The sequence below is a fragment of the Bufo gargarizans genome, chromosome 5, assembly GCF_014858855.1.
Source record: "Bufo gargarizans isolate SCDJY-AF-19 chromosome 5, ASM1485885v1, whole genome shotgun sequence".
Classification (NCBI taxonomy): domain Eukaryota; kingdom Metazoa; phylum Chordata; class Amphibia; order Anura; family Bufonidae; genus Bufo; species Bufo gargarizans.
Genome location: NC_058084.1, coordinates 345384726 through 345412719, shown reverse-complemented (window position 1 = coordinate 345412719; position 27994 = coordinate 345384726). Strand labels below are relative to the sequence as shown.

Sequence of the window (27994 nt, the reverse complement as noted above, 5' to 3'; positions counted from 1 at the left end):
CCACCCATGTCTGCGGATGGAAATTGTAACAACCTAATCCAAATCCAGCCTAATAAAGACTGGCACTGCCCTGGGGTTGAGCTGCTGGCACCACTTAGCCTATTCAAAAGGGATTACTGATTAGAAGGTTTTGACCAGAGCTCCCCCTTATTGCTATGGAGTAACCTGATGCCACACACACCTCTTGTGCAATGTTTGCAGATAGCAGCACTTGGATGCCATCCACAAGTTCACTCTTCAGTCTGGGCTGGAAGAAGAAGCAGGAGAGGGCAGGCTCCAGCATAGACGGGGGGCGGGAGGAGGCTGCCCGGGCTGTGGGCACCCTGCACCGGCTCCAGCACTCCGGGGTGACAGCGCCGAGCACACTGACACCTGGGAGGACGTCATCTGACGGGGTAGCAGGAAGTGGTGGGAGGATGCACGGCGCTCGCTGACATGGGCTAGAGGAGAGCGGCTGCCTCCCCAGAGCTGTCCAGCATGGCAGCATCCAGCAACTCCAGCCTGTCGGGCTCCTCACTCTCCTCAGGTAGGTGGCCCTCAGCAGGAACTTCCTGCAGACGAATCAGCTGCAGTAGGACTGAGTTTACCATATGTAGCAGAGCTGAGTTTGCCATAGCACATGTGAATCTGTAAAATGTACATAGGAAGGCTGAATTGACCAGATGTAGCAGAGCTAAAGGGTTTAGGACATGTGTCACGCAACAAAAAAGGCATGCGACATTTCACGCCATAGTGATGCAATGTGCCTCAAAATATCCAGACTTGTTGGATTGTGTTGCCCCTCACTGGACTTTGAGGTACGTCACGCGTGACCCCAACTCGCCTGTGTCATACATAGTCGTACATATTTTTGTGTCGCACGACTTTCCTGCGACCCGACAAATGTCGCCGTGTAGCGGTGAACCCTTAAGCAAGGTAAAGTCTGTAGGAGAGCTGAGTTTGACGGATGTAGGAGTGTTGACGTGCAGAGCTGAGTTTGAAAGATGAAGCAGAGCCAAGTGTGTTAGACGTAACAGGGTTGTGTTTTGGGCTTTTATTTGCTGTTGTCGCTTGGAGTGTCTTATAGTCGGACAATATCACTGTTTATAGTCTATTTTAAAGAAAATACTTGTCAGGACTATACCCCCAAGGAGTGAATTTTCCACTCTATTCTGGGCAATAAAATTGCCTTCTTCTGCAAAACACTGGTGTGGCACAAGGTCCCTTGTGCTGTTAGTGGACATTGTGCTGTTGCCTGATCTTATACGCCCTGCCTTAGGCTGCCGTCACCTATTCCTAATAATGTTTTTGTCTGTCCCGTGGTATTTGCTGTATGAAAACAGCAGTTCAGACCTTCTCCTACACGATGGACCTGATCCTTTAAGGCCATGTTCACACAGCTTGGCAAATCCGCTCCCAGGGACAGTGTCAAAAGCCGCAGTGGATTTCTTCTGCTTTCTTCACCTTCAGTGCCGCGGGCCGTCTTACGGTGGTGTCCGCGCAGAAACCGCGGCAAGAATGGACATGCTCTGGGAAACCACGCGTAAATCATCCGCGGCAGCATGAGCGGCGGTGTGGACTCCCACCGAAAACAATGTAAGGTGCAGAAACGACACATGATTTGGCGCAGACACCACATTGAAAAAAATAGCAAAAATCCGCCATGTGAATAGAGCCTAATAATTAGTGGCTTTTCCGTGCGGAATGTGGATTTAAAAATCCATAACTCATTCACTATTCGGCAGTAATTTGTCCGAGCATGTGTGTAAGGTGTGAATAATCCACTCTCTGGTAATGCCGGGGACAGATCCTGCCCGGGCTTCAGTGTGGAGTCAGCCTGTAAATCCTGACAGAAACCTGTACGTGTGAACTTGCACCTTGTAGACTGACCTCTGCCATTGTGGGGAGGATACTTATTCTTCTTAGGTCATAATTATTCATAATTAATAATAATATTTTATTTTATATATAGAGGTGGTATTGTGGTATTTTCTTGCATTGCTCAGATAATATTCCTGTGTGAACAGAGGGGACGGAGCTGAAAAACGGATTTTCTAGGTTCGAGACTGGCTGACAACTGGACGGATTCCCAATGAGATTATTTCCTCCTCTCGACTCTCTCCCTACTCAAGGCTACGGTAAGGAGGACCCGTCCTCTCTCCTGACATGGCTGTGATCCCCCATGTAATAACAATTCTATCAATCTATTTGTATAACTTTATGTTGTACCATTCCACTATTATTCCTGCTAGAAGCGTATGAATAAATTGCCAGCAGTTTGCAATAAAGGTCCTCCTGGGTTTTACCAGTAGGGGTTGTGTCCCTCCACAGTCTGACACTATACGATCAGTGATGCCAGTTTCAGACTGTGCAGGAACAAGCCCCCAACTGGTAACACCCAGCTGGACCTTTATTGCAAACTGCTAGTGATTCATTTATAAACCTATGTTGTACCATTTCAATATTATTCCTGCTAGAAGTGTATGAATAAATTGCCAGCAGTTTACAATAAAGGTCCACCTCGGTTTTAGCAGAATTGTTATTACATGGGGAATGCAAGTAGTTACTAAAGCAGACATGTTAGGAGAGGGACAGGTCCTCCTTAAAGGGGCTTTCTATGGTTGAACCAGTATCGGTGATAATTATTTAGCAGTTGTGATGCCATTGGGGAGAGACAAGTTGTCTTGGTGCAATAAACTCCTTTCCTTAGATCCAGAATAATAGCTGTAGATGGAGAATTATTCATGTAATTACCCCCACTATCCTGCCACACCTATTCCTAGTGGTCGTATCAAAGGGGTTTTCCAGTATTTAGATATTGATGGCCGATACTGTACGCTGGGACTGGAGACTACTTTGTGTAGTTTCTGGCCGATCTGTAGGGGTGCTGGGTGTCGGACCCCCACCAATCTGATAAGTTCCAGAAAACCCTTTTAATACATGCCCACACTATACACATGAGCAGTTCTTAATGCAGTGTGCTCGTACCCCAGACCATTAAGGTCCATTCACACGTCCGCATGAATTGGTCCGCATCTGTTCCGCAATTTTGCAGAACGGGTCCAGACCCATTCATTTCAATGGGGTGGCAAAAGATACGGACAGTACACCGTGTGCTGTCCGCATCCGTAGTTCCGTTCTGTGGTATTTCTAGCACAGTTCCGGCCATGTGTGGTCCGCAAAATTTGCAGACCGCAAAACACTTGTGGACATGTGAATGGACCCTTAATGGTGCCCTAAGCAGCTGCCTACTGTGCCTAACCCTGATGCCAGCCCTGGCTGCATGAAAGTACTCAGGTAGAAAAGCCTTTCACTACCACTATTAATCAGACCTTTGATGGGCAGTAACTTTGCCAGGGCTTCAACATTTACCCCTACTTTACACCCATGTAGGTGATGTTTCTAAATGCCTTTCTATACTATACGTCGATGTTCATGTGATGGAGGAACTAATCTGCGACGCGGAGCCTGTCCTGTAAACGCTCTTTTGTATTTGATTGGCAGCGCTCAGCTATTCTGCGGTAGCCGCGGGCAGAGCTGCCTCCGTTCCTGAATGACAGATGATTTGCCATTGTTGCCTATAACTAGAATGAAACTTGTCCTAAAGGGCAGCGGCTCGTCTCCCGGTGGCCACAGCAGCGCCAGGTTAGGCTGCATCCTGAGCGCTTATTTAACCCTTTCCTTGTGTGAGCTGCAGACCCTGAGGCTAAATCTACACACATTCAGACTGCAGTCGACAGACACACTCGCTGCTCGGCTGGGGTCATTGACATGGCTGCGAGCACATTCAGGGGTTTTATCATTAGTGTGCTAGGCTTAATTGTAGAAACTGTGTATGCTATTTTCTCACATAAGATATCCTCGAAAGGCAGAAATATTTGGGTTAGGTTATCAGCGGTGCTACAGCAGAGAAAACAGGGCAATTAGTCGGCTGAGCATCTGCATAATGTATGGTTTATAGGTTTCCTTCCAACGTAGGACATTTCCTCATTTTCTTAAAGGGGCATTCCCATCTCATAAAGCAATGGTGGTCCGGGTCCGACCGCTGGGACACTTAGGGGGCCTTCACACATGACAGAAAAATCTGAACTTGCCAGAAAATATGGGGCGTAAAGACTTACCCCATGTTATGCTATGGAGGTGAAAAGCGTCAGTCCCCTCCCTGTGTCTCACTGTGGATAACATTCAGCAGTGGAAATAATGATGCGTTGCGGCTTTTCTGAAGCAGAATGTCTCCATCTTAATCTGTACGTAAGGATAAGGCTACACAACGACATGGAGGCAAATGGCACCTTTCTACATTGCCACAACTTACCGCTAAAAATAAACACACAACAACTTCTTCTTTGGAATAAAATGGCCACAAGGCTTTATTAAGGGTAAAACCATAGTAAATAATTTAATAAATAATTAAAAAAACAATCATCATAATTTAACGAACCATCAAGTCATTAGATCAATACCGGAATCCACTCAGAAACACTGCCCCTCTAATAAAGCAAAGCGACAGATAAGAAAAATAATTAGGGAGGGAGAGCGGGGCGACGATCCGGTCCTCTTCAAACTGACCCAGAAGCGCCGCTAGACCCCACAATTTAAAAGAGAAATCCTTCCCGACGAAAGCAGGGCAACAAATCAGGACCTGGTATTCTGCCACAGCATCAGCCGCGGAGCTACAGCTGCCTCAGAAGATCTACTTAAACCAGCTGGAACCGGTCCACATTTCAATCTTGAGGTAAAATCTGAAATAAAAGAGCGGGAAAGGGGGAGACATGATAGGGGAATACCCCGTTAGAACACATTTCGTGAGCTTAGAAAGAAAAACGGTCAGGGCCTGTGCTGTAGCTACCATTCTATTGATTTGGAGGAGTCAGGCCCTTCTAGGTGACCGGGTGACAGAACAAAAAACAGCTAACGTGGCAGTGGTACCTAGGAACCTGTCACATTGAACACGCAGTGCAGTCTGCAGGCGTCATCATATAGAGCAGATGACTGATATAGAGTGGGCGGTCCTAAGTAGCCATTGACCGCCTCCACTGATAGGACACGCCCACTGGACTCCTAAGCATAGAATAAGCAGGAATTTAAAGGGAGTCTGTGGTTCCGTTTATATATGTGACCGGAGCACCTGTAGTAAACGTACACTGCTAACACAATAGAAAACAACCCTTAAAGGGCTTCTGTCACCCCACTAAAGTGATTTTTTTTTTTGGGCTGGTGAAATTAGTTATATTGTGATATATGACAATATAATTGTGTTACTTACTTTGATCCAGCAGTTTCTTCAAAAAACGAAGTTTTAATATATGTAAATTCGGTCTCTACCAGCAAGTAGGGCGTCTACTTGCTGGTAGCTGCTGCAGAAATCCGCCCCCTCGTCGTGTTGATTGACAGGGCCAGCCGGGATCTCCTCCTCCGGCCAGCCCTGTCGGCATTTCAAAAATCGCGCGCCTGTGTGGATTCGGCGCAGGCGCTCTGAGATGAGGAGGCTCGTCTCCTCAGAACTCCCTCAGTGCGCCTGCGCCGATGACATCACCGAAATAGAAGACGTCATCGGCGCAGGCGCACTGAGGGAGTTCTGAGGAGACGAGCCTCCTCATCTCAGAGCGCCTGCGCCGAATCCACACAGGCGCGCGATTTTTGAAATGCCGACAGGGCTGGCCGGAGGAGGAGATCCCGGCTGGCCCTGTCAATCAACACGACGAGGGGGCGGATTTCTGCAGCAGCTACCAGCAAGTAGACGCCCTACTTGCTGGTAGAGACCGAATTTACATATATTAAAACTTCGTTTTTTGAAGAAACTGCTGGATCAAAGTAAGTAACACAATTATATTGTCATATATCACAGTATAACTAATTTAACTAGCCCAAAAAAAAAATAGCACTTTAGTGGGGTGACAGAAGCCCTTTAAAGGGGTTTTCCACCTTTTAGATACCGATGACCTATCCTCCTGATAGGTCATTAGTATCAAATAGTGGGAGGGGTCCAACAACTGGCACCCCTACAGATCAGCGGCTCCACTTCCGACTGTGTTCACTGTCATGTGTCCGATGCTGGTGGCTGCCGCGAACAGCTGATCGATGGAGGTGCCTGATGTTAGACTACCACCAGCTCTATGCCGTCAAAATGTAAAAAGTGGAAAATCCTTTAACCAGCTTTCTCCTGTTCCAGAAACCGAAATTTGAGTAAAAATTCAGGATTAGGGTCCATTCACACGTCCGTTTTTTCTTTCCTGATCTGTTCCGTTTTTTGCGGAACAGATCAGGACCAGATCTGGACCCATTCATTTTCAATGGGTCCTGGAAAAAATCGGACAGCACAATGTGTGCTGTCCGTTTCCATTGTTCCGTTCCGCATGTCCGTTTAAATATAAAACATGTCCTATTATGTTCCGCAAAAATCGGATCCTGGTACAATGCAAAGTCAATGGATCCGCAAAAAACGGAAGACATTCGGATGTCATTCCGTATGTCATCCGTTTTTTGCGGATTCCGTTCCTGGAAACACATAACAAATTTTTTTTTTTTCAATTTTTTTTCAATGAATTCCAAACAACTTTATTTGATTATTGAAATTTATACATGTTTCAGTTTTTTGCGGATCCGCAAAAAACGGATGACATACGGAAACATTTTCAGGAACAACGGATCCGCAAAAAACGGACCGAAAATCGGGATATAGGAAAATACTGACGTGTGAATGTAGCCTTATTGTCAGGCTTCTTCTTTGCCTGGAGAGGCTCTTTTACTGACAGTATATGATATTCCCGGTGCAGTGCACTTGCTATGTTGGGCCTTGCTTACTAAATGGGGCACATTTATCAAGCTCGCTTCTTTTTGAAGTAAAAAAAATAATTTTGGTCTGACCTCTAATGTACGACAGGTTCATATTCACCAAGACTGGTCTAATTACTATGCGCATTAAATTATGGCGCAAGTGAGCTGAAATAAGGTGCACATCTGCATGAAAGTAGGCAAAATGTGGCGCAGCTCACCACTTAAAACAGGCAGATAAGTACGGCAGCCCTGGAGTGGAAAATAAATTAGGCTGCTTTTACGACTAATAAGGCGCAACTACATATATATAGGTTGGAAAATAGGCGCAAAAGTTTGAAAACTTCCACATTACTCTTAGGGCTGATGCACACGAGCGTATTTTCTTTCCGTGTCCGTTCCATTTTTTTTCGGACCGTATGCGGAACCAAATCTAAGGGTTTTGCCGCCCTGTGAAGAGCTATCGGTACAGGAGGGAGGAGTCATCAGAGACTGATAGCATTGTGTGTATATGTCAGTCACTGATAACTCCTCCTCCCTGTACCAATAGCTGTTAGAAAAAGCAAAAATATAAATGTATAAATTACAGGTTTTCCTGATTCTTTTCCCACAAAACTATGAGGGAGATTTATCAAACTGGTTTAAAGTAGAGCTGGCTTAGTTGCCCATAGCAACCAATCAGATTCCACCTTTCATTTTCCATAGGAGCTGTCAAAAATAAAAAGGAGGAATCTGATTAGTTGCTATGGGCAACTGAGCCAGTTCTATTTTACTCCAGTTTGATAAATCTTCCCCTATATCTCAATCTGCTTGGCTACTCCTGCTCTATAACATGGTGCTTTCAGATTACACTGCATTTTGTGGTGACAGGTCCTCTTTGAAGGGAACCTGTCACCTCCAACAAACATCCCAAGCCGGCAGCAGTACCTGAGAGTAGCCAGCAGTGTGTTTGTAACGATCATTTTTTCCTGCAGGCAGGTGAAGCAAAAGCTGTAAAAACGTTCTTTAATCCCCCGCCTGGCGCGCTTCTCTGGTCAGGCTTGAAGTCACGGGGGCAGCGGCCCCTTCCTTGCCCCTTCGCTGTGACTGACAGCCGGCAGTTTGGCAAAGCCAGCCGAACTGTCGTGCATAAGCGCTGTCACAGCGAAGGGGCAGGGAAGGGGGCGCGGTTACCGTGACATAAAGCAAGAAGGCCGCTGCCCCCGTGACTTCAAGCCTGACTAGAGAAGCGCGCCGGGCAGGGGATTAATGATTGTTTTTACAGCTTTTGCTTCAATGATCGTTACAAACACGCTCTGGCTACTCTCAGGTACTGCTGCCGGCTTGGGATGTTTGTTGGAGGTGACAGGTTCCCTTTAACAACCGTCCACATGGCCATTTACAATGAACACTGAATGAAGCTAATAGAATACGACTGCGTTCTGCGGCTTCTCGGCCAGGCCATGTTGGCCACTTCTAAGCTACCCGGTCATCCATGTCTGATGAAAACGATGGAATTGGGCAATGTTGGCTGTCCCCTGTTGGGCACTTCTCGCACACATTGTAATAATGTGATGTTTATCGGTGTCTAGGGAATCTGTCGCTACATACCTCCATAGTAATGCAAGTGCAGTGTCAGATGTGCGCAGGTCTGCTGATTCACACGCTGATGCCCCCATCCAAATCGGGGCCCTCATTCCTGAGAAATCAGTGATTTTATTAGATGCTAATTAGATGCTTGGAGCAACCAGGGCGTCACCGTTTCACCTCATTGCACTGAAAGCCCTGCTCACTATTAATGCCTGCCTCCCCCAGCTTTGAATAAAAGGCCAAGCAGGGCGGATGTAATCCCGCCTAGCCCTGTCTTCTCACGGATGTGTGGTGGCACTTCGGGAATTAGTGCACGCACAGTCCAACCCTAATGCTTGCCAAGGCTATGTAGTACAGACAGCTTCCACCCTGGCAAGTATCAGGGCTGTACTGCGCATGTGCCAATTCCCTGTGGCCCAAAGCTGGGAGGGCAGAGCTTTTGGTGCAACAAGGTGCAACGGTGATACCCTTATTGCACCAAGCAGTTAAAGTGTTTTTCTCTTCTCAGACAATGGAGGCATATCGCTAGGATATGCCCCTATTGTCTTATAGGTGCAGGTACCAACCGCTCGGACCTGCACCTATATCAGGAACGGAGCCCTGCAAATTTGGTCAAGTATTTTGTATACCTTTAAATGGAAACTGTCAGCAAGCCAAGGTCTGTTTAGATTAGGATATCAGTATGATGTTCTGGCTTAATGTGGGCAAAATTATTGCCTCAAAATGGCCTCAGAAGTGCCAGCCAGTAGCTAGACATTGTTTGTGGGGGCCGGCTTACTGGCGGCTATTTTGTGGGTTCACTATTACACAGAGAGCCCTTCCTGATGACAGGCTCCCTTTAACAAAGTTAAGTGTCAGTGATTTGACTACTCTGCATTATAGTTATACATTTGTGGTGTTGTAAAATGACTTTCATAAGAACTAATGAGATCCCGAAGTGCTTTCCTGCAAGCGATTTATTACAGCCGCCCGCTTGTTTTGCCATGTCAGCGTTTTGTGAGGTTATTCGTTAGAAGGGGAACCCATAATTATTGATTTGTTTTTATTTAATTCAGCGGCAATTATAATTGTCCCTTTAATTTTTTATATATCTGAAGTTGGATCTCTCCTGTAAAGCTTCCGCTGTCCAAGTCCGATCACCAGGAATATATCCTCTGACTGACTCGGACACGTGACTTCCCAGGCCTGCACATATTAATCAATTCCCTTCTGTTGTGACTGTATGTCTGCCTTTACATTGAGACCGCGTTCCGAGAAGCTTTTTACCGTTAATGTAATTATCTTATATCCTCATGTTCTGGGTTTGTAACTCGAGTGTATAGGTGACTGCAGGAAAAAAGTATTTAAAGGGCATCTGTCAGCAGATTTGTACCTATGAGACTGGCTGACCTGTTACATGTGCGCTTCGCTTGGCAGCTGAAGGCATCTGTGTTGGTCCCATGTTCTTATGTGCCTGCATTGTTAAGAAAAATTATGTTTTACTATATACAAATGAGGCTCTAGGAGCAACGGAGTCGTTACCATTACACCTAGAGGCTCCGCTCTCTCGGCAGCTGCCACAATAGTCTGATTTCTGTCTCTCTGTGTGACAGCGGGAGGAATTGTAGGGTGACAGACGCCAGGCGATGACTTCATGAACATTTATATAGTCCTTACATACGGATACTAAATGTATATTTGCTCAAAATGGTCTTTATTGTTAAAGGAAACCTGTCACCATGATTTTGCGCATAGAGCTGGGGACATGGGCTGCTAGATGGCCGCTAGCACATCTGCAGTACCCAGGTCCCATAGCTCTCTGCGCTTTTATTGTGTTAAAAAACAGTTTTGATCGATATGCAAATGACCTGATATGAGTCCTGTAGCCGGAGATGAGTCAAGCGGGAAAGGAGCCCAGCACCGCCCCCCGTCCTCCGAATCTCCTCCTTGCTGGCTGACGTCACAGAGCTGGAGCGCCGAAATTTCGCGATGCGCGAGCTAGCGCATGCGCAGTGTCGGCATCATGTTCGTTCCCTGTACTGGCATCAGCACAGGGAACGAACTACGCATGCGCTAGCTCGCGCATCGCGAGAGTTTTCGGCGCTCCAGCTCTGTGACGTCAGCCAGCAAGGAGGAGATTCAGAGGACGCGGGGCGGTGCTGGGCTCCTTTCCGCTTGACTCATCTCTGGCTACAGGACTCATATCAGGTAATTTGCATATCGATCAAAACTGTTTTTTTAACACAATAAAAGCACAGAGAGCTATGGGACCTGGGTTCTGCAGATGTGCTAGCGGCCATCTAGCAGCCCATGTCCCCAGCTCTATGCGCAAAATCATGGTGACAGGTTTCCTTTAAATTTTTACCTGCCCCCAAAGATTCACTGATCTGGTTGCCACAGAAGAGGAGATCACAGGCCATTTCCTGGCCGGCCATTGACTTCCAAAACAACCCCCATATTTTGTGTAAGGGGAATTCCTATAATTTGAAGTTTTCCTCTATTCACAGGATAATAGATAACTATTAGATTGTGGGGAGCCTACTGCTGAGACCCCCACTGTTCATGAGACAGAGACCCCGTAACTTGGGGGGCGCACTGAAATTAATGGAGCAGCAATTTTAGCTTGCTGGCTATCGCTCCTGCCGCTCCATTCATCTCTATGGTACCTGCCGGAATAGCCAAGCACTGTACTTGGCTACCTCTAGCAGTGTCATAGAGATGAATGGAGCATGCAGACTGCCACTCCATTCATCTGAGTCTGACAGAGATAGCCGAGTACAGCGCTCGACTTTTTGAGATGAACGGGGGGTCAATGTACATGGTCAACCTGTTGGTTTGTCCATTTCAGGAGGACCTGCAAGGTCTTGTGATCATAGGACTCAGCAGTAGGGCCCCACCAAATTAAATTGTTACCCCCTATCTTTACATTACTGGAATAACCCTTTAAAGGTGTTGTCTCATGAAAAATATTCTATAGTTTTTCAAACTAGCATCAGAATCTGAGTACTTTTGTAATTGTATGTAATTATAAATTTAGCATAGCCGCTGAGCAATTAAGTAAAATGTATCTGTATAGCGCCACCTGCTGTTTTTTATTCTTTATCCTGCTCACTAAGATGGCCGCACATGCTCAGTTTCATCCTTCAACTGCCTCCTGAGCTGTGATAGGGAGAGCATGGACACGCCCCCTTAGCTGCAGCAGGAAAGACACTCCCCTTGAGCTGCCAGCTTGATATAAATCTAGCAGAGCAATGAGAGATCTCTTAACAGAAAGAGATTGTCATGTACTATATGATGTCTGATTTTTAGATATGTAAGGGATTGCCCATAATTTATCCTAACATTTTAGACAAGGATCATCCTAGGTAAAAATACCAGACCTCACACAAGGGTGGCGCTGTTTCTAAATAAAAAGAAGATCACTTTTTGCTAATTGTGGAAAACCCCTTTAACACTAAAGATGGGAATATCTTCTTGTCACTGTAATTTCCTTCTTCATTATTCCAGAAAGAAACGATAATCAGGCCACACGTGGAAAACTTGGGCGCTGAATTATTGGATTTTTAGCTCATGCATCAAATACATATCGTCTTGACTTGTGGAATGTAAAATGCAGCAGTCTCTCAGTCCTGATGGGGGGGGGGGTCTCCTGTGCCTCTGTATCAGATCTACTGATAGATGCCCTCACGTCAGAAGAGCAGATGTCATCTAGTCCGGGTAGTCTCCTGTGACCTTCCAGAGCTGAGCTATAAGTGCATGGTGCCATATGAGCAATAACTTTAATCTGAAAACTTATAACTGTATAATAGTGCAAAATGGCCACGGTCCTTTATTAAGGGTTAAATAACATAACAATCATAAAACCATAAATAATTAATTAAATAATAAATTAATAAATAACCATTAAACAATCTGTAAATCCATAATTGTCCCCCCCAGCAAAGCTGGGTGACCAAGCCACCAGACATGCGGGTATTAACCCGCATGTCCTCCCCCTAAAAACCACGGCCTTATCTATCATATCTTTTAAATCAGAATTGAAAATGTCGAAGCCTATATCGGACAAATGAACCAAATCGTCCCGATAAAGACCCAGAATGAAACCCTCTAAGTATGTCTAAATGTCCAACCATTCAGACTTGAAAGATATTTCTTCAAACTTCTATTAACTCTTTACCTAATCCTATCGATAAAACCAAACTGACCACCCTTCCAAATAAAGCGTGGGATGATTTCTGAAAAAAATGTATGTAACCTCAGGCAACAGGGACTTAATATAACTCAAATCTACCTTCATTTGATTGATCAAATCTAATGTTCTGATTTTTCCAAAATCATTCTCCCCAGCATGGATAATAAAAACATCCGGCGGGGGTAAACATTGTAGCTCACCTCTCAAGATTGGAAGGATTTGTTTCCATCCTAAACCCCTAAAACCTAACCAAAATATTGAAATAAATAACAAACCAATACACATTTTTTGTAAATAATTACGCTCAGCAGCCCTTCTTTCCGCCCAAAAGACGAAAGAATGACCCAGAATCCAAACGATTAATTGCTTTGAACCTTAAAGAAATTGATTTAAATTACAAAACTAAATTAGGCCGAACATATAATTTATATATATTAGATTCCAACGTCCGATTTTTTTTATTTTTATTACTGAACTTAAAAAAATTTACACAATGATGATTCCGCTAAAGCCGCTAGCTTAATCCACAACCCTTTCGCCAGTTAATCCGTCTTTGATTTTCTAATAAAAAACAATACCACATTACTGTTCAATTTAATATCCCCAAACCTCAAAGGCGCCATTGACCACTTATTAGCCGCTTCTAACTCCCCTGTGCGAAATGCTCCAAAGAATGCTACCCCAACGTTACTTTAAATAAAACTGCTTCATAAACTGAAAACATGCAAAACTTAAATACTGATACTATGTTGCCCAACAAATCAAATGTAATTGGCTGTCTCCCATCAGCCTGGATAAGGGATCTCCTAACACCTTTAAGAAACTGTTTCAACACAAACTGATTAGAAAAAGACTGATAACTTGCTAAGGGTACTTTCACACTAGTGGCAGGGGACTCTGGCAGGCTGTTCGGGCGGGTGAACAGCCTGTCAGATCCATCCTGCCGCTAGTTCACGTGTGCCCCCAGACTGCCGCTCCGTCCCATTGACTATAATGGGGGTGGTGGCGGAGTTCCGGCGGCAGCGCATGCCGAGAGGTGGCCGGGCTAAAAGTACTGCATGCTGTTCACCCGCCGGAACAGCCTGCCGGAGTCCCCTGCCACTAGTGTGAAACTAGCCTAATTTGAAAAAGAAAGAAACACCTGACACAGCTTTATGCAAGACCGAATGACCAAACCCTTCCTCTAACAAAGAACAAAGAAATTGAAAAAATACATTTAAATCAAACAAAAAACAAGACACGTTCCTTACAATACAAAATTGGTACCACCTCTTCCATGCCAGTGAATATCCATCCCACTTTTGAGGAACTAAAGACTTCTGAATGAAGATGTTCATCATACCTGAATCAAATTCCAAACCTGTTCCGGACATAGAATTCCCACTCTCTCTGCTTGCGACACTAGAGAAAAGAATCTTTCCCATTGTGCACGGGAAAGAGAATCAGCCATATCACTATCCTCACTTGCAATATACTTAGCTTTGATCCAAACATTCAATTCTAAACAACAGTGAACTAAATAACGCAATAGTCTAACAACAACTTCAATATGAGATGACAAACAATTAATTGCGAATAGAATTCCTTTATTATATGAAAATTCAATACTCTCTTATTCTTAAAAACATTACCCCAAATAACCAACGAAACCACTATAGGAAATAACTCCAAAAGAACCAAATTCTCGTTCAAACCTAGCTCCTTCCACCAATCTGGCCACGGTTCAGCTGACCATTGATCGTTTAAAAAGGCTCCATAACCCCTTATTTCTGAAGCATTTGTATATAAGCCAAAAGAACTTGCTTCTTTAAAATCCTCCTGCCAAGCACTACGACCATTAAAAATTCCTCTCAAACCGCTAAATCATCTTTCAAATCTTTAGTAATTCTAACATGTGCGTGAGGAGATTTGAACCCTTTAGTCTCCATGTATAACCTTCTAGAAAAAACCCACTCAACCGATATGATTCTTGATGCAAATGCAAATAAACCCAGTCTCTCAACTGAGTTTTCTTTGCTGAAAGCATTTTTCTGATCACAAAAATTGCCTTCTCAACCTTCTCAATAGGAAGCCTGAACTCCATATTAATTGAATCAATCACGACACCTAAAAACTCAATCTCCTGACACAGCCAAACAGTCTTTTCCCAAGCCAACGGAACACCAAAATAGTGACAAATCTAATAAAACCTTCTAATAAACGCGAACAATCAGCAAAAGAACCAATAAACAAAAAATCATCTAAATAATGCAAAACACTATCTAACCCTAACTCTTTTGTAACAACCCAATTCAAAAATGAAGAAAACGTCTTAAAATAGAAGCAAGACCAGGAAAACTCCATTGGAAGACATTTGTTAAAGAAAAATTGACCATTAAAAGGAAAACCTAAAGAAATAAATTCCTGAGGATGTACTGGTAAAAAAAGAAAAGCCGCCCTTAATGTCTGCCTTTGCCATGAAACATCCTTTCCCAACCGAACGCAATAAAGAAACCACATCATCAAAAGATGTATAAGATACTGATGCAATTTCCTTATCCAATGAATCTTTAAGTGACTCCTTCAACAGACAAGATAAGACATATATTAATCTAAATTCATTAGGATCCTTCTTAGGCTCTAAGCCTAAAGGTGATATCCTAAAATCAGAAAAAGGTGGGGCATCAAATGGGCCAGCAATCCTACCCTCTTTTAATTCCTTGACAATCTTTTCCTCAACTATATAAATGTACTGTCTAACTGATGGCAAATTATCCAAAATTACACAACCTTTACCTGTGAATCCAGGGAAATAAAAACAACTAGAAAATCCATTAAGAATGTTTTCCTCTATCAGACGGTCTGGAAATAATTCTAGCCATGGCAACATTTTTTCCCATTTCACTGGCGTCTGAGCTTTTAGAAAATTCCCTACTGCTTTGACTTTGCAGGGTTCCTTGATTTGATTTTTTAAAGCATCAAAACATGGGATGCGCACCTGCACAAAAAGAATACTTATGGCGATTATTTACAATTACTCAACCATTTACATGCTGATTCGTTGTATGCAAAGCAAACTCCTTTCTTTATATTCACGCCAGACGCCAATGAATTATTTGGCTTAGCCTGGAAACCCACTCGCTGTGGCAACATCAGGCTAAGCCAAAGGCCAACATCTTTAGATCTCCATTTCATATTGCTGTGCACCGCCAACTTCTGGCGGAAAGTCTCATCATATGAACACCACTCAAGGCCACCAAAATTACGGTATGCCTCTAAAATGGAATCAATATGCCATCATTTAAAGTGCCTCTGATTAACCCCAAATAAAGTTCAGCTGCTCTAGTTGGTCTTTCCTGAAATTTTCTTAGTCGCATCCCATGGTCCACAGAGAGCTTCCAAAGTATCAGAGGGATCTCATTGTTAAAAGGTATCAGTCAGGAGAAGGGTACAAAATAATTTCCAAGGCATTAGATATACCATGGAACACAGTGAAGACAGTCATCATCAAGTGGAGAAAATATGGCACAACAGTGACATTACCAAGAACTGGATGTTCCTCCAAAATTTATGAAAAGACGAGAAGAAAACTGGTCTGGGAGGCTACCAAGAGGCAACATTAAAGGAGCTGCAGGAATATCTGGCAAATACTGGCTGTGTGGTACATGTGACAACAATCTCCCGTATTCTTCATATGTCTGGGCTATGGGGTAGAGTGGCAAGACGAAAGCCTTTTCTTACGAATAAAAACATCCAAGCAAGGCTACATTATGTAAAAACACATCTGAAGTCTTCCAAAAGCATGTGGGAAAAGGTGTTATGGTCTGATAAAACCATAATTGGCCATAATTCCAAAAGATATGTTTGGTCCAAAAACAACACTGCACATCACCAAAAGAACACCATACCCACAGTGAAGCATGGTGGTGGCAGCATCATGCTTTGGGGCTGTTTTTCTTCAGCTGCAACTGGGGCCTTAGTTAAGCTAGAGGGAATTATGAACATATTTATTTAATTAATCACTGGTAACAGCAGTCATCCCAAAAGATTGGAAATTAGCAAATGTTGTGCCCATTCACAAGAAAGGTAGTAGCCTGACATCAATAGTAGGGAAATTAATGAAAACCATATTTAAGGGGAGGATTGTGGAACATCTAAAATCCCATGGATTGAAAGATGAAAAACAGCATGGGTTTACTTCAGGGAGATCATGTCAAACTAATCTTATTGATTTTTTTGATTGGGTGACTAAAATAATAGATGGTGGAGGTGCAGTAGACATCGCTTATCTAGACTTTAGTAAGTCTTTTGATACTGTCCCACATAGAAGGCTTATCAATAATGTGCAGTCTTTGAGCTTGGACTCCCATATTGTTGAATGGATTAGGCAGTGGCTGAGGGACAGACAACAGAGGGTTGTAGTCAATGGAGTATATTCAGACCATGAACTTGTTACCAGTGGGGTACTAAGGGATCTGTTCTGTGACCCATATTGTTTAATATCTTTATCAGCGAAATTGCAGAATGCCTCGATGGTAAGGTGTGTCTTTTTGCTGATGACACAAAGATTTGTAACAGGGTTGATGTTCCTGGAGGGATACACCAAATGGAAAAGGATTTTGTTAAACTAGAGGAATGGTCAAAAATCTGGCAACTAAAATTAAATGTTGATAAGTGCAAGATAATGCACCTGGGGTGTAAAAAAACAAGAGCAGAATATAAAATCAGTGATACAGTCCTAACCTCAATATCTGAGGAAAGGGATTTAGGGGTCATTATTTCAGAAGACTTAAAGGTAGGCAGACAATGTCATAGAGTGTATAGGGAGAGGCATTACCAGTAGAAAGAGGGAGGTGCTCATGCCACTCTACAGAGCACTAGTGAGACCTCATTTGGAGTATTTGTGCTCAGTACTGGAGACCATATCTCCAGAAGGACATTGATACGTTGGAGAGAGTTCAGAGAAGAGCTACTAAACTGGTACATGGATTGCAGGATAAAACTTACCAGGAAAGATTAAAGGACCTTAACATGTATAGCTTGGAAGAAAGAAGAGACAGAGGGGATATGATAGAAACTTTTAAATACATAAAGGGAATCAACAAGGTAAAAGAGGAGAGAATATTTAAAAGCAGAAAAACTGCTACAAGAGGACTTAGTTTTAAATTAGAGGGGCAAAGGTTTAAAAGTAATATCAGGAAGTATTACTTTACTGAGAGAGTAGTGGATGCATGGAATAGCCTTCCTGCAGAAGTGGTAGCTGCAAATACAGTGAATATTCAGTATATGGGCAGACTAGATGGGCCAAATGGTTCCTATCTGCCGACACATTCAATGTTTCTCTGTTTCCAAATACCAGTCAATATTGGCACAAAACCTTCAGGCTTCTGCTAGAAAGCTGAATATTAAGAGGAACTTCATCTTTCAGCAGGACAACAACTCAAAGCATACATCCAAATCAACAAAGGAATGGCTTCACCAGAAGAAGATTAAAGTTTTGGAATGGCCCAGCCAGAGTCCAGACCTGAATCCAATTGAAAATATGTGGGGTGATCTGAAGGGGGCTGTGCACAGGAGATGCCCTCGCAATCTGACAGATATGGAGTGTTTTTGCAAAGAAGAGTGGGCAAATCTTGCCAAGTCAAAATGTGCCATGCTGATAGACTCATACCCAAAAAGACTGAGTGCTGTAATAAAATCAAAAGGTGCTTCAACAAAGTATTAGTTTAAGGACATGCACACTTATGCAACCATATTATTTTATTTTTATATTTTTTCTTCTCTTTACCTAAAAGATTTCAGTTTGTTTTTCAATTGAGTTGTACAGTTTATAGGTCACATTAAAGGTGGAAAAAGTTCTGAGATTATTTATCTTTGTCTCATTTTTTTACAGCACAGAAACCTGACATTTTAACAGGGGTGTGTAGACTTTTTATATCCACTGTATATGTAAGTGGTACTATGTACCGTGAATCATGAAGCCGCTCTGGTAAAGCCTCCATATTAGTTGCAGTTATTTATTCCGCTTTTGCTGTTACATGCGCTGTCCTCTAATACTACATCCTCGTTTCGTATTATCTGATTCTCCTTTTCATATAATCGCACTATACCTGACCACAAGTAAAGTTCCCCATTTGAATGGCATTCGCTTTATAGACTGCAAATGTAAAACAGAACTTTTTTACTTCTTGTGTAGCTTTTTTTAGTTGATCTTTATTACTGTTTTAGACCTGTGTTTTTGCCTGACCCGTTACTGACAATACAGCCGTCTGCATCCGTTATGAACGGATCCGGTTGTATTATCTTTAACATAGCAATGACGGGTCTTTCATGAACTCTACTGAAAATCAATGGGGGATGGATCCGTTTCTATTGTGTCAGATTGTGTCAGAGTTAAATGGTCCCCATTGACTTGCATTGTGAGTCATGACGGATCTGTCTTGCTCCGCATCCCATGATGGAAAGAAAATCGCAGCATGCTGCGGTTTGCTCTCCAGTACGGGAACACAACCAAACGGAACGGAATGTATTTTGGAGCATTCCGTTCTGTTCAGTTACTGAAGCGTTTTTCTCCAGTATTGATATTCTATGATGGATCTCAATACCGGAAAATGTAAACGCAAGTGTGAAAGTAGCCTAAGATATTGTTCTCATGGTTTCCTTTTTGAAAGGATTCACAATGTATATGACTGATTCCCTTAAAATAAAAAGTTTCTTTTTCTCACTGGAAACTGTCAGTAATCACACTTGTTTCTGCTGATGGGACGTGAACTCCGTTATTGTCACATGTTGTGCCCAGAGCATTCTACATTTTTCAAAGCAGCACCTGGAGCTGAATTTTATTGTAATTGGATGTAATTCAAAATTTAGTATAGCCACTGATTTATTCCGTGAAATATATCATTATATTGCCATCTGCTGTTTGTTCTTTTCCTTATTTCTCTGTACACCTCTGTAACATCACTGGGGTGGACGCACGTGCTCAGTTCCATCCTTCAGCTGCCACCAGCTGTATCTACTGTTAGGGCTGTTTCACACGAGCGGATGCTGTGCGTGACATCCGCTCCGTGAATGACAGCCAAGACCCACTGCAGAGGCATGGAGCAGTAACATGACTGATAATGCTCCGTGCCTCTCTGTGATCTCTTTACTACGAAATCACAGTGACTACTTTATCTCACTGTGATTTCGTAGTAAAGAGATCGCAGAGAGGCACGAAGCATTATCAGTCATGTTAATGCTCCGAGCTTCTGCTGTCCGCAGCGGGTCTTGGCTGTCATTCACGGAGCGGATGTCACGCACGGCATCCTCTCGTGTGAAACAGCCCTTACAGGGAGAGAGCCGAAGCCCCTTCCTTCTGAGCACCGATAGGGAGCAAAAAGGACATGTTCTCTGAGAAAGGACAAACCCCCGAGCTGTGATAGGGAGAGAGCTAAAGCAAAAAGGGCATGTCGTCTGGGCTGTGATAGGGAGAGAGCTAAAGCAAAAAGGGCATGTCCTCTGAGCTGTGATGGGGAGAGAGCTAAAGCAAAAAGGGCATGTCCTTTTAGCTGTGATAGGGAGAGAGCTGGAGCAGAATGGACATGCTTCCTGAGAAAGGAAACACCATCTGAGCTGTGATAGGGAGAGAGCTAAAGCTGAAAGGACACACCCCATGACCTGCCAGCCTGAAATAAATCTAGCAGAGCAATTGGAGCAATAAATGGGGGGATTTCTGGATACATGTGAGGGCTGGTTCTAACTATATGACGTCTGGTTTCATTTTTTGCAATAATCATGGGATAACCCCTTTAACTGCCCCATGATGTGTAAAGGGTTTGTCCCAAATGGACAGCCCCATTTCAGCAGGCAGTCTAGCTGACTGTTTTCTTTGTGCTTCCATGTGAGGTGCCTTGTTGTATGATGTCCGCCTGCCGAAATGGGACCCCTTTGTGATCCTAAATAGAAAAGTTCTCTGAACACCAGGTGAGGGGAGCCTATTATGGTTCAGTGCTTTCAGATCTTACTGTGTTCATGACAGTGACTTGTCAAAAGGTTTGATCAGTGGGGGTATGGATGCTGAGACCCCCACGATGGATAAAATGTAGGGGGAGAAATGCTCACCTGAGCACTGTGCCTCTTCCGCTGTGATCGACTTTGCGAAGGGGCACAGCTTAGCCCTTCCATTTAGCACCAGGACCCCACAGATCAAGACTTCTGACATGATTCTTTAAAGAAGTTTCCAACAAATAAAAACTAATAATAAAAAAAATGAACAAAAAAATACATCTTTAAAATACATTTTTATTTGCTAGTCAACCCTTTTAACCCTTTGTAACGCTGTCATATATGCCAAGTACACCTGTCACATGCCTGTATACATTCTGTTGTACTGCAGAGTGAGTGGCGCTATTCACAGGGGTCCTCCTCCATGGTTAATATACGGGGAAATGGAGGGGGGCCCTCATTGATCCTTAAGCCCTAATAGAAGATAAGGACATAAGGTGCCTTACAGGATTACGTAGTTATTTTTTCTTTTCTTTGAATCTTGACAATACACATAATTGTGGAATAATCACGCAGTATTGGCTTGTGTGATTTATTGGTTGCGAGGTGATTTATTGAATATTTTCCGTTTTAATCAGCTAATAATTCCGCCTTTGTGCTCTGAAATACTTTGGAGATTAGCGGTAATTACTTTTCCTTCTGATGACTTTGGGCAGAACAGAGATGAAGCTTCTTTTCTCGTAGATGAGAATTTGCCATTGATTAATTGATCGGTTCCTCCTCAGCTATTGTAAGGTATTGTCTACGGTCGGCTTCCTAGAGCTCTGCAGTTCTAACAATCGGGCTCGATTCACGCAAAACATTTGCATCACATTTTTGACACTGCAGTATTTTACTATTACCCTTCACACGTTTCATTTTTTTCATTTTCTTGTGTGATTAAACGCATTTTGCGTAGATGGCCTAAAATACAAAATGAGCCCCTACAATCGCAGCACCCCAGGCTCTTTGTCATACAGTGGTTCATTGATTGGGCTTAATTCAAGGGCATTATTTGAAGATGCCTGAAAATGTGACTACAGGACTGCTGCCATGGCTGAGATGAGTAGTGTTTATCCAAAAATCATCATAGTGCTGTAAAGAAGCACTCACAAAACATTTCTCCCCCTTCATTTGTGTTTGTGATCAGCGCACATTAAAAAAGCTTCACATCTGCATCGACTATTCTCTTATACAATTCCATCAGAGAAAAATGGAAAAAAACAAACAAATCCATTTTAATCCCCACTTGTGCTGCTTTATAGCATTACTTATGCTCAGTTGGGCTCCCTGCTCACAACTATATTTTTGGTCCGCATCCGATCTGCATTTTTTGCAGATCCATTTAATTCAACGGGGCCACGAAAAATGCGGACAGCACGCCGTATGCAGTGCTCATGTCCGTTCTGCCGTCCCACAAAAAAGATAGAACTTTTGCTTATCTGTTTTGTGGACAAGAGTTGACATTTTTAACATTGGGTGATTTGTCCAAAAAAGGCTCTCTAGCCGAAATGCATCACATCTGCCAGTGTTTTGTTTATGACAATAAAGTGAAAATTTATTGAGTGCTGATCCACTTTTACTTGGATGTACGGGCCTGCAACCCAGGATACAAGCACCATCTTCTTCCAGACTGCCGACTGAGTAATTCTACGTATTGTTAACGTAGGTCGGGACATGCAGAACGCACGTAGACTGTAATCGTGTTTTGCGTATTCACGATTTGTGGACCGCAAGACGGATATGGTCTTGTGCATGGAGCCTAAGTATTACGGTAGGTTTCCTCTATATTTGGTGGAAGAACCTTTCATACATGATGGAATGGAGCTTTCTGTTGTTTTTTTATTTACATTTTAGTCAATGTATGGCAGACAGAAACAAAAGTTTTCCATTTGCATCCATCTTTAAGTCCATTAACGGATAATTTTTTTCTGTTTTTGGAATAATGTGAAGCCAACACAGATGAGAATAAGACCCGTGTGGGTGCTTTATTAGTAAATTAGCCTCCGTTCAGTCCTTCTGTTTGGCCACATGACCCAATCCTACAGAAGTCAGTGTTTCAATGCATTACTATGAGGGTATGTTCACACGATTAAGATCCACTGGGGATTCTGTCGTGGAAAGCCCCTCCAACAGCCTCCCATTGACTTAAGTTGAGCAAAAACGCCACCATGTGCACATGGTAGCATTCTTTTCCATCACTAATTTCAAATCCGTTTCAGAGGTGTGACTTCTTAGAAGTAGCTTGAGAGTGGTTTTTGCATTGAAGTCAATTGGGAAGCAGGAAAACTGGTCTGGGAGGCTACCAAACATGCTTCAGAATTTTCCTAACCAAGGGTTGGATTAGAAAAACATTTTTCCACTGCTTCATTTCCTAAAAGTTTTTCCTTTGGAGGGTAGAGTCCTGGCCAAGTTTTCACCTCCAGTAGAAATGGGGATGATCCCAACTAAGACTGGGCCCCCTCTTGCCCTGGGCCCCGTAGTAGTCGCATGGTCTGCCGCTATGGTAGTTATGCCCCTGCCTCGAAATCAACCACCAAATTAGAAATCTACCACCAAAAACAACCTATTTTTAGCTATTAATGATTTTTCTGCTGTGGATTTTGCTGTGTGAATATATCCTGAGTCTCACTTCTTATAGAAATACATAGAGAAACTGACTTCCGGTCCACACATCATAAGCTGTAGGAACTGGATGTGGCCTTTAAAAAGAAAAAATCTCTCTGAAAAAATAAATAAATATGTGCTTTAGCATATGACCACACATGGTGGTGTATCTGCAGCTTACCTCCTAGGAATCCTCAGCAGCAAAATGCTGTAAAAAATACCATTACTCACCTATTAAATCTCCTGCCGATCCAGCGCTGATGATGTGGTGGCCCCAGCCAGATGAGAGAAGCCAGCTTCATGAGACAACTTCTTTAGAGAACTCATAACGTTCATAACCTTCATTGACCAGACACCGGTGAGGATTTGATAGCTGGTCAGGGTCATTCACACCCACAGATTATCACTATCATTCCAATTGAATTTCACCTATAGTTGTGTAAAACCACCTGAACCTGTACATGTTCACTGCTCCCTGGCAATAACAAATCCTAATTTTACTGTCTGCTTCCATACGTGACATTTGTTTCACACTATTCAGCTCCTTGCCGTGAGATAAAAGCTACGTTGTGTGCTGCGGTGGAAATGCAGTCAATTAAAAAGCATTTTGCTAGAGACGCACATCGGTGTGGGAAGATGCCAAGATTGAACCATTTCATTGCAGCTGTCAGCAGACGCTGGTTGTAGTTTAATCAGAGACGTACAGGGCACTGCTATTAATAAACAGCAACACTGATATTTTGGGTTGAGGTTTTAACACATTAAATCGTTTATCTCATATATACGTGAATGTAACTGTGACGAATACCACGCCTCGCGCCCAATTGACGTCACCTACGTCGAGCTCACGAGACGCGGTATGGTCACGGGTTATCAAAGCGTGACGTTACACCCTCCAGAGGAGCAGGTAAGGTCAGCTTGGTACAGTTTACACAGACACCTCCTGTACACACGGGCACAGAGAGACAACAAGCTGAGAGAGCCTTTTCACTGCTGCAGTGTCTGGCACCAGCTTCTCGTTTGATATAAGCCCAGTCCGCTAAAGGGATTATATAGGGTGAGAAACCAACCCGCGGTAGCTTATAACTAGGCCAAAACATGGACGTGGAGATTCGTGATCGAGATACAAGATAGCACAAGATTAAATTATATATTTAATCGCCTTAAGGGCACACTAGATATAACACTATACACACAGAATATATACAGTGGTCTGAGGTTACAGATACAGGTGATATAGGTACAACAGGGTTAAGCAGAGCAAGAGTCAGTTTACCAGATATATGAGTCCTTTGGGTAGTGATGAGTTCTTAGCTGTATTCACGTCAGAGGCAGTGATGTCAGCCGGTTGCAGGTCCCTCCAAACACATTGCGCGATGTCACCCCCTTTCAGAGAAAGACACTGCCCGCTGGCTTGCATGGGCTTATGACCTGTAGCTGGCCGCTCCCCTCTGCGCCTAGGGGTAGAGTGCCCTCCTCCTTCTCTGGTGCTGGCAGCAAATGACCCATAAAACCCCTTAGGGCTCATAGCCCCAGACCAGAATGTCGCAGGAAGATGGTTCCGGGCCCAAAAGTAGAGTCCAAGTAGAGTTTTCTAATAATGTGTATTTTAATACTTTAGGTTGCATACACACACAAGTGTATTTGGCATCCATATCATATAGATCCCAAATTTGGTTTTAAAGGAGTTGTTCAAGTTCAGGAGCCTTTCTGCCAGGCCTCCCCCCCCCCCCCCCCCCCACATGGCCAGACCTGCGTAGGAAAACATGCTCCCTCACATTCAATCCTCCACTGTGGTGGGGGGCGGGGGGGGGGGGGGGGGTCGAAGGAGCCGGTACCCAGCGGCAGGGAACAGGTAAGTATTCTTCCCTCCACAGGTCCAGCCATGTGAGTAGGGGTCTGGCAGGGAGTCTGTCAACAAGAAGTTGTAACTGTAGTTTCAGTTTAAAGAGTCTTCTTAGCTCTAACTAAGTATTACTAAGAAGAGTCAGTCTTCAGTTCTACTAAGCGCTGAGAACACCAGTGTGTAACAAGTCAGATAGGAAGGGTGATTGGCAGTGATAGGGGCACATGTTCATAGTCAGGGACTCGGGTACCGACAAGCAGCATGCTGGAATATAGTATATTACACACAGGCATCTTCAGTCCTCAGTAAAATGCTAAAGACAGACTCTCCTTAGTAATGCTGGTTAGCATTGTCCTTAGTGCGCATGTGCTGAGCCGGCCAGTGCTGAAGGAGGATCGTGACATTGCAGTGGAGGGGGCGGGCTGGATGGAGCAAGAGGAGGTACAGGGAACAAGTAAAGAGGAGGACTCAGGCTCCGGAAGAAGGCGTGCCAGGGTTCCTGTACAGTTATGCACGCGCTACTGGGCACCTTGAGACCATATTTGCATATGAATAAAAGTTATTTTTTTGTACTTCGAAAATACACATAGTACTAAGACAGGTAGAAAGGGAAGCTTTAAGTGTTCCAAGGGCATGCCCAAGCCACTCTGTGCACCCTGGCTCCTCCTACTTCCTCTGCCAGACACTCCCTCTCCTTCTTGATTGACAGGGTCAGGTTTCTGCATAGTCATCTCGCCTGGCCCTCAAATTGCAGTGCATATCACCAAGAAAGCAAAGTGCAATATGCAGGCAGCGTTTTACAGAGCGGGAGGAAGCAAACTGATAGCAATTAAAGCAGATTGATAGCAATTCTGTGGTGAAAGCTTCAGTATAACGCCCCTTCCTGCGAAGCCACACCCTGCACCAAATGTTGCCCAAAATTCCAAATTGTACCACTTTTTAGGCTCAGGCAGGTTAGTACATCCGAGCCATTGTGTGTAATACACAGCCAAAAACATCAAGGGACATTTTGTCTTCATGACATGACGTTGCTGGTTCTGAACGTGCACAAGTTAATTAATGGGGGGAGAATTTATAAAATATGTTTTCTGGCATGAAAACATTTTGCAACTTTTTCCACACCACTTGCACCAAATTTTGTTGCACAAGTTCTGTCTCTCCGCTGGTATTGGCACTTTCCTAAAAATGGAGTGTGGTGATGGAGGGGGTGGGGCTGGAGGCCCTGCCATGTTTATCATATTCTACGGCAGTTTTCTGTTGGCACCTAATTTATGACAAGTTGTACGCCTCTTAATAAATTAGGCGCAGCATCCGGCAGTGCACCTGCTTATCATAGCCCGGTGGTATATGATAAATCTGGTTCTTATACTTTTGGAAGATTTTTCCAGGCCTGATATTCATGTAAACTGAAAATGAAATAGCGATCTGTCCCCAGTCCCCAAAAGCCTACAGTTCAAAGGGTTATCCAAACCCTATAATGCCCGTGCCCCCTACACTGGTTGTACTTACCCTGCTTCCTGGCACCCGCATCGCTTCTGATGTCACACGGCCGCCGCTGTATCTTCCCGTCTCACGGATCAATACATCTGGTGACGGGGGGGGGGGGGGGCGCAGCCAGTAGCGGGCCTCAATGGGAGCCAGTAGCGGGCCTCCCTAGCATCGCGGGGAGATGCGGCGGCTGTGCGGGCATCAGAAGCGATGCAGTAAGTACAATCTGTGTGAGGGGCCCGGGCAATTATAGGGGTTGGATAACTCCTTTAAATTTCTATATCTTATAGGAAGGTACAAGGGACCATCGTTGATGGTAGATACTTGTCACCGAGGTTTCTGGCCTCGGTAAAGTAAGAGCCAGTATTTCAGGTGTCAGCGGCAGTAGCTGGTTGACACTTTATTGTTATTTAGTATAGCTGTGAATAGCTGATCCTGGATGGCTCTTTCTGGGAGTAGTCATAGTGCTGGGTGGGTGACTACTCTCTACGTTCCATGCCGGGTCTTGACTGGCCTACAAAAACAGCTAGCAGTGTCAGTTGGTGGTGATTTTCCCCTCTCTGACAGTGGAGCTATGAGCGCTGTGTTGGATCAGAGTCTGAGCTGGAGTTGCAATGCCTGTAAGGCCCCTTGTACACAACTGTATGGCCTCCGAGACATACTGTCCGTGAGCGGGCCATATGTCCCAGAGCGGCATACAGTGAGGAACAGAAGTATTTGAACACCCTACCATTTTTCAAGTTCTCCCAAATCATGGAGGGGTCTGAAATTCACATTGTAGGTGCATTCCCACTCTGAGAGACAGAATAAAAAAAAAAAAAAAAAAATCAGGAAATCACATTGTATGATTTTTTAAGAATTTATTTATCTTGCACTGCTGAACATAAGTATTTGAACACCTTAGAAAATCTGTGGTAATATTTGGTACAGAAGCCTTTGTTTGCAATTACAGAGGTCAAACGTTTCCTGTAGTTCTTGACCAGGTTTGCACACACTGCAACAGGGATTTTGGCCCACTCCTCCACACAGATCTCCTTTAGATCTGTCAGGTTTCGGGGCTGTCGCTGAGCAACACGGAGTTTCAGCTCCCTCCAAAGATGTTCTATTGGATTTAGGTCTGGAGACTGGCTAAGCCACTCCAGAATTTTGATATGCTTCTTACGGAGCCACTCCTTGGTTATCCTGGCTGTGTGCTTTGGGTCGTTGTTATGTTGGAAGACCCAGCCACGACCCATCTTCAATACTTTGACTGAGGGAAGGAGGTTGTTGCTCAAAATCTCACAATAAATTGCCCCATTCATCCTCTCCTTAATACAGTGCAGTTCTCCTGTCCCCTTCGCAGAAAAGCATCCCCAAAGCATGATGTTACCACCCTAATGCTTCACAGTAGGGATGGTGTTCTTGGGATGCAACTCATCCTTTTTCCTCCAAACACGACAAGTAAAGTTTAGACCAAAAAGTTTTAATTTGGTCTCATCTGACCACATGACTTTCTCCCATGCCTACTCTGGATCATCCAGATGGTCATTAGCAAACTTCAGACGGGCCTGGACATG

At 43.9% G+C, this 27994-nt stretch overlaps 1 protein-coding gene across 2 annotated transcripts in view; it reads left to right on the top strand.

Annotated features, from left to right (window-relative positions):
• Window positions 1–262: 262 nt before the first annotated feature.
• CHN2 (chimerin 2) overlaps window positions 263–27994 on the top strand; it is a 365034-nt gene continuing 337302 nt past the window's right edge. For both annotated transcript variants that reach the window (XR_006389957.1, XM_044293227.1), the window contains exon 1: window positions 263–526. Coding sequence is in view for 1 of the 2 variants with exons in the window: in XM_044293227.1 (XP_044149162.1) it covers window positions 478–526 (49 nt within the window). In the remaining variant the exon portion in view is untranslated. The remainder of the gene's footprint in view (window positions 527–27994) is intronic.